Source organism: Lutra lutra, chromosome 2 (genome assembly GCF_902655055.1).
Source record: "Lutra lutra chromosome 2, mLutLut1.2, whole genome shotgun sequence".
NCBI classification, from domain to species: domain Eukaryota; kingdom Metazoa; phylum Chordata; class Mammalia; order Carnivora; family Mustelidae; genus Lutra; species Lutra lutra.
Window position 1 is genome coordinate 145,920,215 of NC_062279.1, and position 20,669 is coordinate 145,940,883.

At 47.0% G+C, this 20,669-nt stretch overlaps 1 protein-coding gene across 6 annotated transcripts in view; it reads right to left on the reverse strand.

The window, feature by feature from the left end:
• Nucleotides 1-1,091: 1,091 nt before the first annotated feature.
• The window catches only part of STK32B (serine/threonine kinase 32B), a 412,641-nt gene continuing 393,063 nt past the window's right edge, over nt 1,092-20,669 (reverse strand). For 5 of the 6 annotated variants that reach the window (XM_047718860.1, XM_047718857.1, XM_047718856.1 and 2 more), the window contains one exon: nt 1,092-3,090. In XM_047718860.1, coding sequence (XP_047574816.1) covers nt 2,952-3,090 — 139 coding nt within the window. In that variant the 3' untranslated portion in view covers nt 1,092-2,951. Of the gene's footprint in view, nt 3,091-11,173; nt 11,270-20,669 lie in introns of those variants that run through there. The other variant, XM_047718859.1, reaches the window with a different exon arrangement.

Sequence of the window (20,669 nt, forward strand, 5' to 3'; positions counted from 1 at the left end):
GTTTCGCTAATCGGATTGCTTGCTCAACCAGTACTGGGCTGGGTTACAAACCCTGGGAATGGGGGTTTGAATGAGGGAGAAGGGAAAACTCTTGTGGAACCTGGAACTCAGGAGAGATATATCTGAGGGGGTGGACAGGGATTAGGCACTCCAGTGGGTGGGGGTGGGGGCCGGGCAGTACTGGGACCTAGAAAGCCAAAAGCCCCAGGAAGTGGCAGTGGGGCCAGACTGGAGAGAGGAGGCTGCCAAAAGAAAGCTTCACACAGCCCACCCCAATTTGTGTTGGGCTCGCTCTTATCTCATTCATTCCAAAATTATTGATTACCTCTTATGAACCAGGTAGTGTTGGGACTGGAATATGGAAGGTGGGTACAGACATAGCCCTGAAGAGGACCTGCCATCTCTTAAGGGCTTGAAGGCATGGAGGATGATCCATGGGCAAAAGTAGCCCCACTGTGCAGTTAACAGCCACCAGAGCCGAGAGAAAGTGATAGAAACTGCATGAGCAAGGATGTGGACGAGATTATGTCTGGCTTGGTTTTGTGCTGCCAGGAGACCAGAAGGCATCATGGAAGAGGTGGAACTGACCCTTAAGAGATATGTATTTTGATGTGCAAAGATGGGAGTTGAAAGGCATCCCAGGTAGGGATGACAGGGTGGGCAAAGGCAGGGAGGCAGGAAATGGAGAAGTCTGTTATAAAGCAAATGCTGGTTATACCCACACATGTGTCGTATAAACGTCTGAGCTGGAATTCGACATTTTAAGAATGTTTTCCTCTAGGTGAAAAATTCTCGTTTTTCCCCTAATGAATAGATCACAGATTTCTAGTGTAAAATAATCATTATGATGAATAATAATAATATAAATTGTGATCAAGTTGGATGGAGCCTTGAATTGCCAAGTTTGGTTGTATTCTGTGAGGAAAATAAACACATCACCAACTTGGGATCCTTCCCATGAAAATAAACACATCACCAACTTGGGATCCTTCCCCTCCAATCTTTATGTTTCTAATTCAATTTGAGCCTTTTGACTCAGAGGCACACTGCCCATCCCACCCAACCCCAAATAAGAACAAAGTTATAAGAAGGAATGTCCAAGAAATAGTTTATTCTGAACAAGAAACAACACTGACTTAAACACAGCCAGGAAATCCAGCATCTCTCGGGCTGCTTGCAGCTCTTACCCCCTACTTCATGAATTCCGCCCGGCAAGAAATCCAACATGCTGCCCGGGTCACAGTGAAGAGAGGAGCAGCCCTGTGGTTTCCTGGAGGGAACAGGACAGTGCTGATGGGGGACAGAGAGTGACAAGTGTGCAAGACAAGTAGACTTACGTGGGCAACATAATTGAGAAATAGGCTTGGTTCGAAGGAGGAAAATAATGATCATTTCTTGTTTTTAAAATAAAAATATAAAACCACACCATCCATTAAAACATCTCTTAATATATCCAAGAGACGACGTCGACAGCCCCGAGCATTGATTCATGACGTAAAAAGTAAAAACTGGAAGTTGTTAAGAAAAAATAAAAACACATCTGAACTTTGAACAGGGATAGACAGAGTTCAAAAACTCCAGAAGAAAAGTTCAAGGGGTTCTAAAGACCAAGCTTATTTCTATAGAAAGTGACCTGCCAAATGAGTGACATAGCAAAGTTTCTCCAGACGATGACAGTGATGCCCAAAAAATGTGGTTACCATTCAGTGAGCGGTGCATGCTGGGTGCGCCATGCGCCTGATGCCATTGAGCCCTACAACAACCCTGCAAGGCTGGTTTTATCATCACCGCTTGAAAACAAGGAAATGACACATAAGTGATTGTGCAGTTTTGCCTAAGGTCTTCTGGTTAGTAAACAGCAGGGCTGGATTCTGGAGGAGCCTGACTACATCTGAGCTCTGTCCCTGGCGCTACAGCTTCTCCCCATTCAGAGGCTGAGTGCTCCCCCACAGGTCCTTCGGCAATCTGTTCCTTGTGTGAGTCTACTGTCCTTCTAGAGTGAACTTTCTAGTCACCCATACTTCTCTGTCTGTCAATACAGGACCACCTCATCAATGGCATTTGGGGACCCTCTTTAAGACAATGCTGAGGAGACCACTTCACACCCTTTGCAGGAAAAACACCTAGAAGGGGAATGGGGACTCAAAATTTGGTTGTAGGACTCAGTATGGGGAGAAAATCTGATGGCACTTGATAGGAGCAACTGATGGTCAGTGACTTCACCTTCCGAAGGGCATCCCGGTGCAGGGTGTGGGGTGGGGTGGGGAGCTGCTGAAATTATAGGTGGGAGGCAGTCTTCTGTGAATAAGGGCAGATGTGTACCTGCAGCATCGAGACCCAGGGGACCAGGCTGGTGTGCAGGTCATGCCCTCTTCCAGGGTCAGAAAGACTGGCCTGGCAGAGAAGCAAGTGAATACACGTCAGGTTTTGCTCCAGGATTTGGAAATGGTGTACCCATTGGATGGGCAGGAACAGAGATATTTATTTTGACACTGGGTTGCATTTTCAAAAGTACTGTGTGACGAGCCATGATGGTCCGAACTGTAAAGATGGGATGGTCTAATTGCTTTACAGGACAGGAGTGCACTTCAGATATCAAGGTTGTATTTTGCCTGTGTAAACAATTTCAGAAACGTCACAGGTTTTCCATGTCTGCTAGCCATTTGGTTTCTCCCAATAACCTTGTAGTTTTAGGTGGGACAAAGAGCTGTTTTAACCCCTTTGGCAGATGCAGAAAACAGGCACAGGAAGGGCAAGGTTGTCCAAAGTCACTCAGAGAATCAGTCAGGCACCTGGGACAGGAACCTGGGCTTCTCAGCTCAAGTTCAAGGCTGTCTCTCTGCATCTGATGTCATCAGGGGTGAGACAGGGGCCATTGTGGCACAGAGAGGGGCTTCCAGTGGGCAGGACAGAGATGTGTGCAGTCCCGTCAGGCGGCCGCAGGTGGTGGCTTAGCTGCTGCAGCCACGGGAGCAGGCGTGGGCCAGAATGTTGTTGTTGCGTCCGTCCTGGAGCTTGCCCTGGGTCTGGCTCCCAGCCCGACCTTCTGTGTCCACGAGCTGGCCACTCTGTCCCTGCTGCCTCCTCAGCCTGCAAACAAACACAGCACAGACTTGAGATGGTGACGTGGAGTAGAGGGCAGTGGGATGGCCAGGAGGTGCATTTGTGCAAACAGGGCAACTGGGAAGCCCTCGGTCCGTACCTTCCCCAGGCTAGAGTGTGGTGCCCTAGAGCCATGCAGGCCTAGGGTCCAAGCCTGGGTCAGGTGCACTCCTGTGTTAAATACAGAGCCTCTGTTTCCCCATCTGTAAAATGGAGATAACAATTCCTGTCTTATGACTCCCTGGGAAGTCTATAGATCACGCGTGTAATTTGCCTAAGCTCACAGTGTCAGTGTAGGTGATGAGTCCCACACAGCATTCATTCATGTGTATGTATTGAACGTCCACTGATGTACCAGCCATCCTGCCAGGGAGCAGGGGAAATCCTGGCCAACAAGGTAGACATCTTCTCTTTCCTCATGGAGCTTACTAAATGGGACAATAGACACCAATCAAACTACCTGCCAAATAAATATCCAAACGGATGAGCGTCCAGCCTTACAAAATGGCCCATGACAGACTGTTAAGGGAGCATGATTTTAAAGATTGCATTTCTTCATACCTGGCCTCCTGGTCACCCTCCACATGATCTAAGATGTCAACCTCCTTCTCCTTGTGACCTGCAAGTTCAGGTTCACGCAGTATCCCACAGTTGTCACTGCGTGTATGGTGCAGGCAAAAAATAAAATGGAGACATTTAGGGAGGAAGAACATAGCTCTCTGTACTTGCTTCTCAGGCACCGTTGGTCAAGCTGCTGAATTCCAGACCTTGGCTTCCCTATCTAAACCTGGGATTCTACCATTCACTTGGAGGAAGCTAAAGGGATCAGAGAATGTGTGTAAATTATCTACTGCAGGGCTGGAAATACTAAAATTGCCACCATTCTCCTTGTTCTGAAAGATGCACGTTTCAGTCTGAATTTACTTTTCATGTTAGGAGGTTCTGTCAAACAGAGTGCAGACCTAATGCCTGACACAGGGCAGTGCGGATGCCCCCCAGTGACTACAACAGTCCATGGCCTTGACGGGTCACAGGACCTGTGTGCATGAATGTGCGTGTATGTGTAGTATTTGCAGCAGTGTCAGGATATGAGTGAGTCCTTCGGGTTATGGTGAAGTAGCAGCAGCAACACAATATTTTGAAGACCATCAACTTGGTGGCCACTGCCTCCTACCCTTTGTCCACCTGCAGGGGCAAGGACCAGGTGTGCAGTCCCTCTGGCCCCGAGGCTTGTGGTTGTCCAGGTTAATACACCTGGGAAAGGAGGTTAGGGTTAACATTCATCATCTTAGTGGAGGAGGGGTCAGCTCCCAGAGGGCAAGCTGGGATCCAGAGTACAAAGCAGGGGAGGCAGGGAGAGTCTAGTGTGAGGGGTGGGGGTGATCGGACTTCCTGGGCAGGGCTGGGAACTGCTTGGGAAACTTTCTCCCTTATCTCTTCTCTGTCCTCCCCTCTACCCTGGGAGACTCTTCCAGGCACCTCCGGAAAGAAAATCAGATCATAACTAGGGAAGACTTAAATGGTTAAGAAACTAAATGGAAAACACCTGTACTTATAAAGTAGGACATCCTATTTGGTTCACATTTGTAATGCCATATAATTCTCTGGGTGTATCACAAGGTAAAGGTGAATCCCATTAGGATTTTCTTTGAAATGCTCAAACATAGCACAGATGGCATTACTGTCTCTACTACTGACACAAAATATAGCTTCCAAAGTTGCATAATAAAGAGTGCAGCAGATGAGGAAGAGATGGATTTGGAAGTCTTGAGTAGGTCAGGAAAGGCTTCCTGCAGGAGGCAGCATTTATTTTTTTTAATTTTTTTTCATTTTTATTTTTTTTCAGCATAACAGTATTCCTTGTTTTTGCACCACACCCAATGCTCTGTGCAATCCGTGCCCTCTCTAATACCCACCAGCTGGTTCCCCCCACCACCCACGCCCCGCCGCTTCAAACCTCTCAGATTGAATTTCAGAGTCCATAGTCTCTCATGGTTCACCTCCCCTTCCAATTTCCCCCAACTCCTTTCTCCTCTCTAACTCCCCTTGTCCTCCATGTTATTTGTTATGCTCCACAAATAAGTGAAACCATATGATAATTGAGTCTCTCTGCTTGACTTATTTCCCTCAGCATAATCTCTTCCAGTCCCGTCCATGTTGCTACAAAAGTTGGGTATTCATCCTTTCTGATGGAGGCATAATACTCCATAGTGTATATGGACCACATCTTCCTTATCCATTCATCTGTTGAAGGGCATCTTGGTTCTTTCCACAGATCCTAGCAAACAGGATCCAACAGCACATTAAAAAGATTATCCACCATGACCAGGTGGGATTCATTCCTGGGCTACAAGGATGGTTCAACATTCGCAAATCAATCAATGTGATAGAACAAATTAATATGAGAAGAGAGAAGAACCACATGGTCCTCTCAATTGATGCAGAAAAAGCATTTGACAAAATCCAGCATCCATTCTTGATTAAAACGCTTCAAAGTATAGGGATAGAGGGAACATTCCTGAACTTCATAAAATCTATCTATGAAAGACCCACAGCAAATATCATCCTCAATGGGAAAAAGCTCACAGCCTTCCCCTTGAGATCAGGAACACGACAAGGATGCCCACTCTCACCACTCTTGTTCAACATAGCATTAGAAGTCCTAGCAACAGCAATCAGACAACAAAGAGAAATAAAAGGTATCCAAATTGGCAAGGAAGAAGTCAAACTCTCTCTCTTTGCAGATGACATGATGCTTTATATGGAAAACCCAAAAGACTCCACCCCCAAACTACTAGAACTCATACAGCAATTCAGTAATGTGGCAGGATACAAAGTCAATGTACAGAAATCAGTGGCTTTCTCATACACTAATAATGAAAATACAGAAAGGGAAATTAGAGAATAGATTCCATTTACTATAGCACCAAGAACCATAAGATACCTGGGAATAAACCTAACCAAAGAGGTAAAGGATCTGTACTCGAGGAACTACAGAACACTCATGAAAGAAATTCAAGAAGACACTAAAAGATGGAAGAACATTCCATGCTCTTGGATCAGAAGAATAAACACTGTTAAAATGTCTATACTGCATAGAGCAATATATACTTTTAATGCCATTCCGATCAAAATTCCACCAGTATTTTTCAAAGAGCTGGAGCAAATAATCCAGAAATTTGTATGGAACCAGAAGAGACCCCGAATCACTAAGGAAATGGTGAAAAACAAAAATAAAACTGGGGGCATCACGTTACCTGATTTCAAGCTTTACTACAAAGCTGTGATCACCAAGACAGCATGGTACTGGCATAAAAACAGACATATAGACCAGTGGAACAGAGTAGAGAGCCCAGATATGGACCCTCAACTCTACGGTCAAATAATCTTCGACAAAACAGGAAAAAATATACAGTGGAAAAAAGATAGTCTCTTCAATAAATGGTGCTGGGAAAATTGGACAGCTATATGTAGAAGAATGAAACTTGACCATTCTCTTACACCGTACACAAAGATAAACTCAAAATGGATAAAAGACCTCAGCGTGAGACAGGAATCCATCAGAATCCTAGAGGAGAACATAGGCAGTAACCTCTTCGACATCAGCCACAGGAACTTCTTCCAAGATATGTCTCCAAAGGCAAAGGAAACAAAAGGAAAAATGAACTTTTGGGACTTCATTAAAATCAAAAGCTTCTGCACAGCAAAGGAAACAGTCAAAAAACAAAGAGGCAACCCACGGAATTGGAGAAGATATTTTCAAATGACAGTACAGACAAAAGGTTGATATCCAGGATCTATAAAGAACTCCTCAAACTCAACATACACAAAACAGATAATCATATCAAAAAATGGGCAGAAGATATTAACAGACACTTCTCCAGTGAAGACATACAAATGGCTATCAGACACATGAAAAGATGTTCATCATCACTAGCCATCAGGGAGATTTAAATTAAAACCACATTGAGATATCACCTTACACCAGTTAGAATGGCCAAAATTAGCAAGACAGGAAACAACATGTGCTGGAGGGGATGTGGAGAAAGGGGAACCCTCTTACACTGTCGGTGGGAATGCAAGTTGGTGCAGCCACTTTGGAGAACAGTGTGGAGATTCCTCAAGAAATTAAAAATAGAGCTTCCCTATGACCCTGCAATTGCACTACTGGGTATTTACCCCAAAGATACAGATGTAGTGAAAAGGAGGCAGCATTTAAGCTGGACTTTAAGGATTGGTATGGAATGGGGGTAGCATGAGGGAGGGACAGGGATTTGAAATGAAGGGACATGAGTGAGGTAAGGCACAGAGAGTAGAGCAGAATATGGCAGCATGGACCAGCATCCTTTCTCGAACTGATGGTTTAGACACTTTGGTAGAACTAGCAGTTTCAAAGTCCCATACATATTTTATGTGACTATGAGTACTACACCCTAAAGCATCAACTAAATGAGGTATGGGTCATCTCCTGGCAATCTATCATCAGATTCAGTGTGAACCAAGGTTGCTGAATGAAGAAAGAAGGACCTTTCTCTAAACTTCCATCCATCCACCTATAGCCTATGGAGCTGAAATTCTAACCCAGTTCTGGGAGGCATCGAAGCCAGCATTCTTCCTACTTCCCTCTATATCTGTGCCCCCACTCACCTACCAATCATTTACCATCCATTCTCCACCCACTTATCCATATGTTCATCCACTTACTTACCCGTGTGCCCATTCATCTACCCCATCCATCCATTCATCCATACACCCACTTCTACATGTCCACCCTTATGTCCTACTCCCAGTCCATCTATCCACTCCTCATTCATTTACCTATTTACTCCCACCCACCTTTCATATACACACCCATCCATCTACCTCATCCATTCATCATCCACACATCTGTCCAGCCATCCATCCTCTTACCTATTCTTCATTTATCTCCTTATCTACCCAGTCACCTATCCATCCATTTATCCATTTCATCTATTCACTATACACCAATCTGTTGATCTCCTCACTCAGCCCCATTTCCCATCCACCCATACACCCCTCAACTATCATCTATTCATTAGCTTCCCTTCTACCCACCATCCATCCATCCATCCATCCATCCATCCATCCATCCATTCATCCATCCATCTACCACCCTCCCAGCTTATCAATGTCTTTCCACCTTCCACCCACTCACCCACCCATTCAGTACCCTCCCCTTCCACCAGCACTGCCTGTGGCTCACAGTGGAAGGGACTGTGGAGCAGGACACAGAGCAAACAGTGAACATTCACTGTGACAAAACTTCTGCTGGAAGGGAGTGGCATGGCATAGAACTAAGGGCCCAGGCTTAGAGCCAGGCTCTTTCTGTCCCTGGGTCTACCACTTACTAGCTATATGACTTTGGGAGGCTGGATTCAAACCCAGAGCTATCGTTCCCCCAGTTCCCTGCTCTTTCCACCGACTCCTGTGCCATTCAATCCTGACCTGGAGGGAAGAGAGCATGGAATGATTTTTTCACGCTCTAAAGGAATTAGAAAGTCTCATGTTGTTCAAATAGGAATCTGTGAACCAAGACAGAGATATGAAACCATTATGATTGTGGCTCTGAGAGCTCACTTCTGTGACAAGCCCACAGCTCAGTTATCTGTAACTCTGGAAGAAATGAAAAAGGATTTTGCATATCCTACTAGTCTGCTGATGCAAATTGGCTGGTTATCTCTGCAATGGCAGGAACATTTAATTTTCTCAGGCAACTTATCAAATTAATTGTCAGCTTTGTGGCCAGGATTCCAAGTGACAGACATGAGTTCCATCAACCTCCCGAACTCTACCATCAGATGCCAGAAGGAAGCATTCTGAGATAGCGAACACATTATTAAGACACACGTTATTATTAAGACACACATTAAAATTTGTAATAAATCTGGCTGGAGGCATTTTTTCAAAGGCATAGCATTTAAGAAGAGTAAAATAAAATGATTAGCAATCAAAGTCATTTCAAATCAAGCTACTTCCCACACACAGGATGGAGTGAGTCTGCTTACTACCAACATCCATCTGCTATGGACTTTCTATAGGTGAGGTCTGACTTCTGATGTGAGGGCCTGGTTTTCATGAATGCAGTCAGTATAAAGTGCTTTCACACCTATCCTTAGCATTCCACTGGCTCTCCCCATGTAAGTTTCCTGGTGGTGTAGAAACATGAATGGAGGGGCAAAGTGGTGCAGTGGGAGAGTGCAGGGCTGGGAGTTAGGTCAGAGGCCCAGCCTCACCATCACTGGCCGAATGGCTGGGCACTCGCGACTTCTTCAAGCCTCTCTCTCCTCACCTGTAACACACGGATGGGAGAAGATGAACCACTGTGTGCTATCCGACTCTCTGTTCCATAGCAGGTACTTTATAAAGGGCAGCTATTTTTTTTAAAAGATTCATATATTTATTTGAGAGATAGCACATGAGGTGGGGTGGGGGGCGTCAAACAGAGTGAGAAGCAGATTCCCTGCTGAGCAGAGTGCCTCACCCCGGGCTTGATCCCAGGACCCTGGGACCATGACCTGAGCCAGAGGCAGTTGCTTAACTGACAGAGCCACCCAGGCAAAGAGCAACTATTTTTATGATGATGACCAGTGTGGAGTATTCCCCTTTTGAGGATGGGGAAACTGAGGATCAGTAAGTGAAACTTAACTACCTGCAGTAGTTCTGATGAGTGACTCCCAGCAAGGAGGTCCCCAGAAATGGCTCTTCAGGCCACATCCTTGTTGGGGATGGGGTCAGAGCAGAAGAACTGGAGGAGCGGAGGGTGCTGAAATGGGATATACACGGGATGGCTGAGGGTCAGGACCCAGAAGTGGGTGAACTACAACAGGCTTAGTACAAGAGAATCCACTCCCCAGCATTTGTGGCGAGATGCAGAGGGGGCCCTAAGCTAGGGAAGACCAGGGCATGGAACTGGAGACTGGAACCAGGTCTCTCAATCCACTGCATCTCTCATCCACAGTGTGTCTCTCATCCACTGGAAGGGGTCCATAGCATGGCGTCTGTTATGTTTTCAGCACCCAGGCCAGCAACCAGCCTGCAGCAGGTACACAAAAGGCAGATGCCAGAAGGATGGGTGGGTCAATAAGGAATAAATGCCCATCCTTTATTAAGCAGGGTGTTTTCCAAGTTGGCAGGCTCTGTGTCAACACCCCAAGGGGGAGAAAAGGCCAGGTGTAATTAGATGAAGCAACAGGGTGTCCTAGCTGGACAAAAATTGGATTGCCATTTGCAAAACTAGTGAGTCATGGCCCTTGTGGGCAACAATTCACATGAGTTAACATGCATGGAGCCTTTTCTCTTGTAGCTGAGGGAGTTGGGATAGGTTGTTACTGTGTGTGTGTGTGTGTGTGTGTGTGTGTGTATTAAAAAAATTAAGGCAAAACAATGTTTGACACAGCAATTAATGGATATGGTTTGATAATTTTGTATATAATGAATTATATGAACAAACACTTGTGTAGGGCTGCTTATGTGGCAGAGGCTTTTAGGTACTTAACATGTGTTAACTCACTTGTTCTAACAACCACCCTAGGAAGTATTTGCATCCCATTTTGCAGATCAGGAGACTGAGGTGCTAGCGTGAGGTCCAAGGTCACAAAGCTAGCTAGCAAGGATCAGTATTGAAAACCAGCCAGTCTGACTCGAGTCTGTGCTCTTAGCTATTATGTATACTGCTTCTCTGTGGTTCATGAAAACCAGAGTTGAAGTACAGGAAAGTTCTGGAAGCACACATGCCAAACTGAGCAAAGGTTATCCGGTTAGGGTTGGGAGGTGTCTACTGAAGTCACTTGTGTGTACGCTGCAAGAATCCCTTCTCTAGCATCCCTAGAGGAGACCACTCTTAGCAGAACATTGCTGCCCACCCCCCTAAGACAGCCCTCTGCATGGCAGATAGCTCAGAAGAGCAGGAACTCTTCTACTTAGAAATGAAACAGAAATATGCTTGTGACAGCTGCTCCCCTTTGGCCTTTATTGTGTTTTCTAGAATAATTCTCTCTTCAGTTCTTTGAAGCCCCCTGGGCTGACCATCTCCCATTGTTCCTTACCTTCACTCAGCCCTGCTCGGTGCCTGGTAATCTGACTTGGTGGGAAAGGGGGGCAGAGCTCTCAAGCCCTTGGCTTCAGCTCGCTTAGTCAATGGGGATCCCTGCAGAGATCAAGAGGAGCAAGGGGAATCAAGTTGGGGCATCTATTCCCCAGGCCCTCCCTGAGCAGCTGGGGACACTGGAAGGTCACTATTCTAGCTGATGTAGCTCTGTCCCCCAATGGTATCCCTCTCCCCGTCTCTTCCTGGCTTCCTTGAAGCCCTAGTCCACTGCACTAGCCTGTGTGTGAGCAGTGGGACATGCAGAGGGCCTTTTCAACTAACATCTCCTTGGAGTATTTCCTCTGGGATTCTGACCCATGAAACACAAGACTCTTCCTTAAGTAAAGACTCAGTATAACTGGCTGTTCTACTTTCAAACCTCATCACTTACTGGGAAGATCAACTTGTATGCAACTCTTATCTCACAAATTCAATAACATCCTTTGGCCAGAAGCATTAGAATTCTGTCTGTTTTATCTGCTGTTGCCTAAAGCAAACGTATTTGAGGGAGTCTTCGGATGGAGCCCGCTACACCATGGGTGTGACATAGCAAAATGTAGCGGATTATCTTACTATCCTCTCCTTCTCTCCCCCACTTTGCAAACAGATCTCGCTGGAGGAAAATGGAAGGGAATGAAGTCTCGGGTTTCTGAGTGATGGGGACTAAGAGGTATTGAGTGTGTTCTCCAACAGCTTCTTGCTGAATGCCTATGTCCACCTTCTGGAGAACAATTAACAATGCCCCTAGTGAGGATGAGAAGGGATATCAAAAAGATGAGCAACTGGTGGTGGGTCACACAGCTTTTCAGACCCAAGCCCAGGCTTGAAAGGACTTAGCTCTTTCTGCCATCCCAGCCACATGTCTCTTCCTGTATGCCTACATGAGCAGATTTCTCTCTAGATTTAGAGGTGAGGCTGATCTGTATCTGAGCTGAGTTCCAGGGGAGACTTGCTGGGTCCTCAATGATTTGGGTGCACAAGAAAGGCATGCATGGGCAGCCTTGTGGATGGGCAGTCATTAATGGTGTTTACCAGTCAGATCTGCCATTTTCCCAGCACCCGGCAGGAGCTCACTTCCAGGCTCCTGGGGCTAGGCAGGCTGTGTTCCCAGTTTTGGCCAAGGAGGGTAAGTAGAAATGCTACCAACAGGCTGGAACAGGGCTGATGCTAGACCCTCTCAAAGTGTCTTTCCTCCATCACTGTGATGCTCCAGAAATGCTGTTTCAGGTTGGGTTCTGGAGTGAGGAGGATGATGGTGATGTGGGAGCAGCAAACCCCCAACCACTTCATGACCTGCCACAGACATACAGCATGAGTAAGAAACAAACCTTTGTTGTTGTAAGCCCCTGAGATTGGGGAATTGATCTGGGTGTAGGATCTGGAGGTCCAGACACTGGTCTGTTGGTGAATAATGGCATCAGTGCAGTTCAGGGCTGCAGAGTTCCCGTAGGGAAACCCTGTGTCTCCAGACAAGAATGAACTCTTTGACAGTTAGGGGCCTGAGTTCAGGGTCCACTTTGGGCAGATAGCTAGCCCTGTCTGTCCCCTTTCCCTCCCTGCCCGCATTCATGTATGGTTACCATGTTTCACCTGCCCAGAAGAGGAGGTCAGATGGGAAGCCAAGTGGGACCACCTGCTTTTTCTTTATTAATCTGCTCTAGCCTTCAATATCTGTCACGCCCCCCCCCCCTTTTTTCCTCTCCTGGACTCAATTAACCCTACACTATCAATTCCCCTCAGTGGAGAGCATTGCCATTGTCTTGCCTTTGTGGTTCTGGGTTCAGACAGCAGCTGCCACCTTTAATAGACCTCACCTCCCTGGTCCTTTCTATTGATTGGGTAAGGGCAAGAGCTTGAACCAAGCAGTACCTGTCAGAGTCCTCCTCTGATGGCCAGATCAGATTGGTCCAGGAGATATCACCTGACCCAAGCTGGGCCAATCAGAGCCATTCCCTGAGATACTAGAATTTGAGATCTGGAAAACCTTCCCCTTCTTGACTTCCCCTCAGCGTCCTCTTTCATCTCCTTTCTTGAGTTTGGTGGTAGAGCTGGGAGACTATGGCACTCTCCGCACTGTGTCTTCCACTGTGTGGAAAGAACTGGTTTACAGTAAAAGAAAAGGACTTCAAAGTGCAGAGAAACAGAAGTTGCCAAGAGAAGGAAGGAGTGAGTCCTGGCCTGGGTCCCAGTGACCTTGGAGTCCCCATGCACCCCAGCCCTCCCCGTGGCCACAGGAGCCCCCCAGTGAATCCTGTTTTACCTAGGCCATTAGCTTTTTCTCTCCATCCCTTGCAGCCATGACAGTTCAGAGAAATCACCATTTATGCTGGTATCTGTCTCTGTGACTTTCCGGGACCACAGTCTTTTCAGGTGATGCAATGAGACATATGTGGATAATTATTAAATTTATTAAAATATCATTTATTTTGTGTCAAATGTCCATCCTTTCGAAATCACTAATTTTTATTTATTTTGCGCTATTTGTCAAATAACTTTTCTGCGACTAATAGGTATACTTAAAATTTTGGTTAAAATTTGGGAGGAATCCAGGGTTCATGGCTGCCAGTCGTGGAAATTCAACCAGTCCCTGGAAGGTGTGTGTGTTTCTCAGGGGTGCCTGATGAAGTACCAGCTGCTGGGTGAAATGTTATTTTCTCGAAGTTCTGGAAGCCAGAAGTCTGCAATTCAAGGTGTCAGTGGAGCTCTGGGGGAAAATCCCTCCTTGTCTCTTCCAGCTTCCAGGTGTTGTCAGTAATCCCGGCCATACCCTGGACTGTGGCTGCATCATTCCAGTCTTTGCCTCTGTCTTCAATGTCCCTCTCCTTATTGAGACCCTAGTGGCTGGATTTATGGTCCACTCTCATCCAGTTCAACATCATCTTAACTTGATCACTTCTGCAAAGACCTCTACTCAAATACAGTATGGGGGGGTGTGCAGTCCAGGAGTTCATCATATCCCTTTAAGGGACACAGTGCAACCCACAAAGTAGGCATTTCAGGCAGAGAATCTGAGACTTTTTCATAAGAAGCCTGGGAGAGGGCCAGAGCTGGATTAAGTGGAGGAAATCAACATTAAGGATCCTAAGAGAAGTTGCCAATTACCCTTGAGCACTTATTTCAGACCATCTTACTGTTTATACTCCATTTTTTTACATACATTCTAAGCAATGCTCTTCCTTTGCTTCACTTGGGTATTTTAATTAAGGCTTCAACGTTTATAAAAAGTTAAAGGGGAGAGCCAGAATAGTATAGTAGAAACCTATGTGGGTCCCCAGGTCTATAAAACACGGACTGCTGACCTCAGGCAAATGACTACTTCTCTCTAGATGTCCGCATTTACAAATCAAGGTTGTGGTGAGGATTAATTTTAGATAAAACGTAAATGCATGGCATATAACAGGTTTGCAATATGTACACAAAGTGATAGTATTATTTCATTTAACTGGCTGGTAATGATATTTGTAGATGTAACGGAGAGAAAATTAGACCAGGACTAAAACAACAACATTTACTTCAAAACATACCATTAGATCCTACTTATAATTTTCAAATTCATACACAGTCCTATTTCATAAAGGATTTAATAAGGCCTCTAAGTACTCCCATACAAAATAAGGTACCTCTGTCTTACTAAAGAGAACTGATTGAAGGGGAAAAAAGATGGGACTTTAAATAATCTAAGCCTGAGCAGACCAGTGACAGCATTGTACTCCTAATACAAACAGGGTCTTATGGATGCAGGGCTATTTGTCAGGGACCACATGTCACCCCTTAACCCACTGGAAACCTGCCATGCTATATTTTCCTAGGTCTTCCACTGGTTGGGAGGAACATGTCAAGATCAGGAGCCCCTTTTCTTTTTTTTTATTATTATTTTTTATTATGTTATGTTAGTCACCATATGGTATGTCATCAGTTTTTGATGCAGTGTTCCAAGATTCATTGTTTATACCCAGAGTTCCATGCAATATGTCCCCTCCTTAATACCCATCACTAGGCTAACCCATCCCCCCAAAACCCTCAGTTTGTTTCTCAGAGTCCATAGTCTCTCACGGTTTATCTCCCCCTCCTATATCCTCCAATTCACTTTTCCTTTCTTTCTCCTAAAGTCCTCCATGTTATTCCTTATGCTCCACAAGTAAGTGAAGCCATATGATAATTGACTTTCTCTGCTTGACTTAGTTCACTGATCATAATCTCCCCCAGTCCCATCCATGTTGATGCAAAAGCTGGGTATTCATCCTTTCTGATGGCTGAGTAATATTCCTTTGTATATATGGACCACATCTTCTTTATCCATTCATCTGCTGAAGGGCATCTCAGCTCTTTCCACAGTTTGGCTATCGTGGCCATTGCTGCTATAAACATTGGGGTACAGATGGCCCTACTTTTCACTACATCTGTATCTTTGGAGTAAATGCCCAGTAGTGCAATTACTAGGTCATAGGGTAGCTCTATTTTCAATTTCTTGAGGACCCTCCACACTGTTTTCCAAAGTGGCTGCACCAGCTTGCATTCCCACCAACAGTGTACAAAGGAGCCCCTTTTCAACCAGGCTTTAGTCCCCCTTGATGGAACCGGCAGAGGGCCTTGACTCTTGAGTTTTCATGGAACTCTCGAGTTTTCATGGAACTATCAGGATTCTGCAATCCAAGCACCCGTGAGGCCATCTTCATCCGTGGCTGAAATTCCTCCTGCTGCTCCAGGTCACTGAGCTGATTTTCCCTGGCCATTTCCTTGGGCTTTGGAAAGGCACCATCTTCCTTGCAGAGCAGTGATCCCAGAAATCCTGGCCTTCCCTAACACAGTCACCTGGGCTCTTCCCCTCTGCCACAGTGGGCAGTAAAGCTTCGAGACCTTCTGAGATTCAGAGAGGCCACTATAGTCCCAGCTAGGGTTTTATCAGTTTCCCTAACTGTGAAATGGGAGGAAAAATCCTATGAATAGAACCGTGATGAGAATGGAATGAGCAGATGGCTGTAAGGTGCTCCCCTTACTCCAGAGTTTAGAATAGAGTTGCTCTCAATTGTTTGTTGGCTCCCTTTCCTGTCTATCCTCACCTATACATGATATTTGGACCATATGATCAGAATCTCAAAGACTGGAGAGAACCTAAATATGCTGGCCTTGTTTCAGAAGGCAGGGTCCTTGACCTTCACCTCTTTCTAGCAATGGGGCCAGGGGACGTGCCAGCAGCAAAGGTCCCTCCTTTGCAGATTAATCTGCAAGATGCAGGTAGAACCCTTTTCTTCCTTCCCCATGGGTTGCTGAAGAAACAAGAGGGACATCAAAGGACTCTGCAAATGGCATAAACTTTGTATAGTCAAAGATCACTGATACCCAAGGCAGCCTAGGGTATGATGTTGAGCCCAAGGCCAAAGAGGCTGGGCCCCTGCTCAGGCACTGAGGGCAGCAGGACCAGGGCCTGCCCCATTCATCCACTTTCCGAGCTTGAAATGAATCATACTTTCATGCTTCTTGGCCTCCATTCCCCCCAGTGGCTCCAGGCCACAACAGAGGGTTCCTATCTCACTGCCGGGGTCCTCCGGGGAGGCAAACTGGGCAGATGAGGTCACAACACGTTTTGATTGTTCATCCTTCTGATGCCTTAGTCCAGGCATCCCACCCTGGTCCCCAGCTGAGCCTGGTGGTGGCTTGATGCTCCTGTGCTGTCTCAGGATGGGTAAGGAGGACAGACTGCTGTCATGTGAATGCGTACCATCTTATACCTGTAACGCCTGGGTTCACGGACAGGCAATATCTATGCAGCTCGTGGAAATCCCTCGTTCAACATCAAATGTATGGGGCAAGGGACCGTTTTGCATTTTGAGTTAGTGCCTGGGCCCTGGAACCTGATTCTCTCTATGGAACCCCAGCCCTGCCACCTCTTAGCCACGTGCCCTCAACCTGCCCTTCTTTACCGATGACGGGGTGGGGGAGGGGTAAAAGTACCTGCTCATAGGATGGATTGACATACTGCATGGAATAGACTAGGTGCCCAATAAGAGTGTGCCCTCGTGGCCATCCGTTCCGTGCGAGCCACTGTCCCACCTGGATGCCCTGGAGAGATGCCCTGAAGATACCACTTGCAGAAGTACCCCCTCCCTTCAGGTCCTGAAGCTCATGCTACCTGATTATGATCCCTGTGAGAACAGGGGAGCTTGGGGGTGCCTGGGTGGCTCAGTGGGTTAAAGCCTCTGCCTTTGGGTCAGGTTATGACCTCAGGGTCCTGGGATCGAGCCCTGTGTCAGGCTCTCTGCTCAGCAAGGAGACTGCTTCCCCCCACTTCCCCACCCCCTTGCCCCTGCATGCATCTCCACCTACTTGTGATATCTTAAAAAAAAGAAAAGAATAGAAAAGAAAAGAAAAAGAACAGGGGGGCTTTCTCCCAGCTGTGTCTCCCTGTATTGGACCCTGAGTAAACACGTGTTGAACAGCTGGATGAAAGCACATGCAGCAAAAAGAGCCCAGAATCTAGGAGATGGGAGATTAGATCCCAAATCCTTTATATTCTAGTTCAGAGCTGCAGACACTGGGAATCTTAGTAATAACGCACCTCGGGAAGTGTGGAAAGGAAGGATCAAAGCAGTGACTCTTAACCAGGGTAAACATCGGGCAATGTCTGGGGTCAGTTTGGGTCGTCGCAATGACAGAGGGGCTACCAGTGTCTATGGGTAGAGGTCACAGATGCTGGTAAACATCGTACGATGCACAGGACAGTCCCTGCATCAAAACACAGATGTCAGTCGTCATCAAATGACAATGGAATTGAGGCTGAGAAATCCAGGTTAAAGAAATGGTATCTCAAACCATAGAATCATATACCGATGTTGCTTATTATTATTAATAGTATTATTAAGTATGACAAATGCAGTATTTAATTTTTAAATATAACATTCTCAGAGCCTCCAAATGTTGCTTTAATGTGATTTTAAGTCTGTTGGTTTCTTTATGAGATGATACGGACAGAAAATCTAGCTCCTGAAACTCCTCTCTCACCAGGGCCTCCTGATTCTGGAAAACTCTGTCACAGGCTATTGAAAAGACCTTTTGGAAAAACTGCACTCATCTCTTTGGCCAAAAATAGGAGGACACAACTCACAGTGTGTTTCTCAAGCTAATGCAAGCCTCAGCTGCCAAGGTTTCAAGTCCCTGGCCTGGTCCCTGAAAGTAGACGTTCTATCTGGCCTGGTAGCCTTCTGTCTGTTGAGACCAGAAACCAGCAATAAACTTTGTTTCTAGAAAATTAGGCAGTGCTCATTTTAATTTTGCTGTTTAGAACGTGAGGTCCAGAGAGGTTAGACCCAGGGCACGTCCTCCGCGTCCTAATAGTGGTCCATGTACATCTGCACCCCAGCATGTCCCCTGCCACCTGTGAGCCTCCTGAGGGCACCGGTCCTACTAGATCTGCTTCCGTGTCTCAGGGTCCAGTCCAAGAAGACAGCTTCCTGGTAATGGACTGAATGAGAATCTCCTACTGGAGCTGGGATGGCTGATGCCCGTCGGCATTCCCCGGGTACTGCACGCTGAAGACGACTTCCTTATTGCATGGGGGAAAGGGACGCTTTTCTCTGCTGCAGAGCTCATTCTTGCTGAGGGTCTTACAGAGGCCAAGTAACCATGCAGGGGTGAGGCCCTTGGGAGCATGCTTAAGCTCTCGAGGGGTCAGAGCTGCAGGTCCCTATCCCACAGCAAGGGAGACAGAAGGCTGGAAGGTTTGCAGTTTTAGATAGGGTTTCCCGTGACCTGCTCAGAACCCGCTGGAAGGGGCCCCATTTGGGCATGCTTGATTTTTCTCAGCAGAAGATCTCAAACCATGGGGTGTCCAAATGACCCCAAGAGCGGGTTAAGATGCAGATCACCAGGCCTGCTCGCTTACCAGCCAGTTTCTGGCTCAGAGTACGTGGTATCCATTTCGTTCAGCAGCTATAACTTATCACCACCATCTGGGGGGCTTACAACAGCAGAACTGTATTGTCTCTTGGTTCTGGAGGCCAGAAGTCTGAACTCAAGGTGGTGGCTGGGTTGGTTCCTCCTGGAGGCTGAGGCAGAATCTGGTCCAAGCCACTCTCCCCGCTTCTGGTAGCTGCTGGCCATCCCTGGCATTCCTGCCTCCATATCATTGTGGCTTTGGAGTCATATTGGAGGAGGGATGATGGCCCTCTCCTCCAATAGGACCTCATCTTAACTAATCACGTCTGCAACAACCCTATGTCCAAATGAGGTCACGTTCTAAGGGACTGGAGGCTAGAGCTTCAACATCTCTTTTTGGGGGGCACAACTCAACCCATAACAGGTGCAGCAACTCTAAATGCTAATACTCCTCCCCCTGCTCCCCCACCAACAACGCCCTGGGGTTTGTGATGTGCGCTCCTGTGACCAGGGCCCGGCCTTCTGATTTACCTAGGTGGCCCTCCGCACAGCAGGAGCCTGCCACAGAGCCCACGGAGCCGGCCCGGTCTGTCGCGAGCTGATGGCCTGGTCTGTGGAGAAGGAAAGCCGACAGCCACTGGAGGCCACCTGGGGCCACATGACCCCAGCAAGCGTGAAGGCGAGTCCAGCTCAGCATCTTGGCATCCCCTCCCCAGTCAGGCCACCGGTCACCGGCGATGTGGTAGGAAGATTACATTCCCATGGCTCATGTACCGACATGGCAGATGCTGCCATGTCACAGGGGACAAACAAGTCCCACTTTTATCCTTAGTTTTAAAGGGAAACTCTTGGCTTTGGGGAAACCACCTCTTGAACAGAGCCCTCACAGACATGTACAGATGAGAAACTGTAGCAGGGAGGGCTATGGTGGCTGTGTCATGGCTCACTGGCCACGTCCACTGTGGAGCAGAAATGAACCTGGATGTGGAGAGGTCAACATGGTGCTCAGACAGCATCCTGGTGGGATGTAGCCAGGCCCACCACAGGGATCCTTGCATATGGAAGGTGCGAGCTAGCCTACCAGCATTTGGGGCCCCTGGGCGTGTGCAGGGTCAGTTCAGGGAGGGATGCAAGACCAGAACCACAGGTCCGACCCCATGCCCACAGCGCACCCCCACAGCCGCCATCTCTCCTGTCTCCTGCTTCTTCTGCCCATGCCAGTCTTGGGTGCCCCCTGTCTGGGAAACGAGTCCCCTCTCTTTCTTTTGCCAACGCCTGTTATCTGTGCCAGTCTCACTTCTAATCCATGACCACAAATCTCTAAGGAGGCCTCCCCAAGGCAGGGCAATCCTGCTATGTTTCCCTGATCAGTTCACTTTTCCATGTGAGAAAGAACATCTTATTGGTTGAAGTCACCGTATGGTAGTGTTCCTGCTAAATGGAGCCAGAGGCGAGCCCTCAGCGACATAAGGAGGAAAATCTCATTTTCATTTAGAAGGAAATAATTTGGATTCTTTGGATTCCAAATGAAGCGTCTCCGGGCACATGGCACAGAGCGACACGCCACCACTGCCTGCTTGGGTCCGCC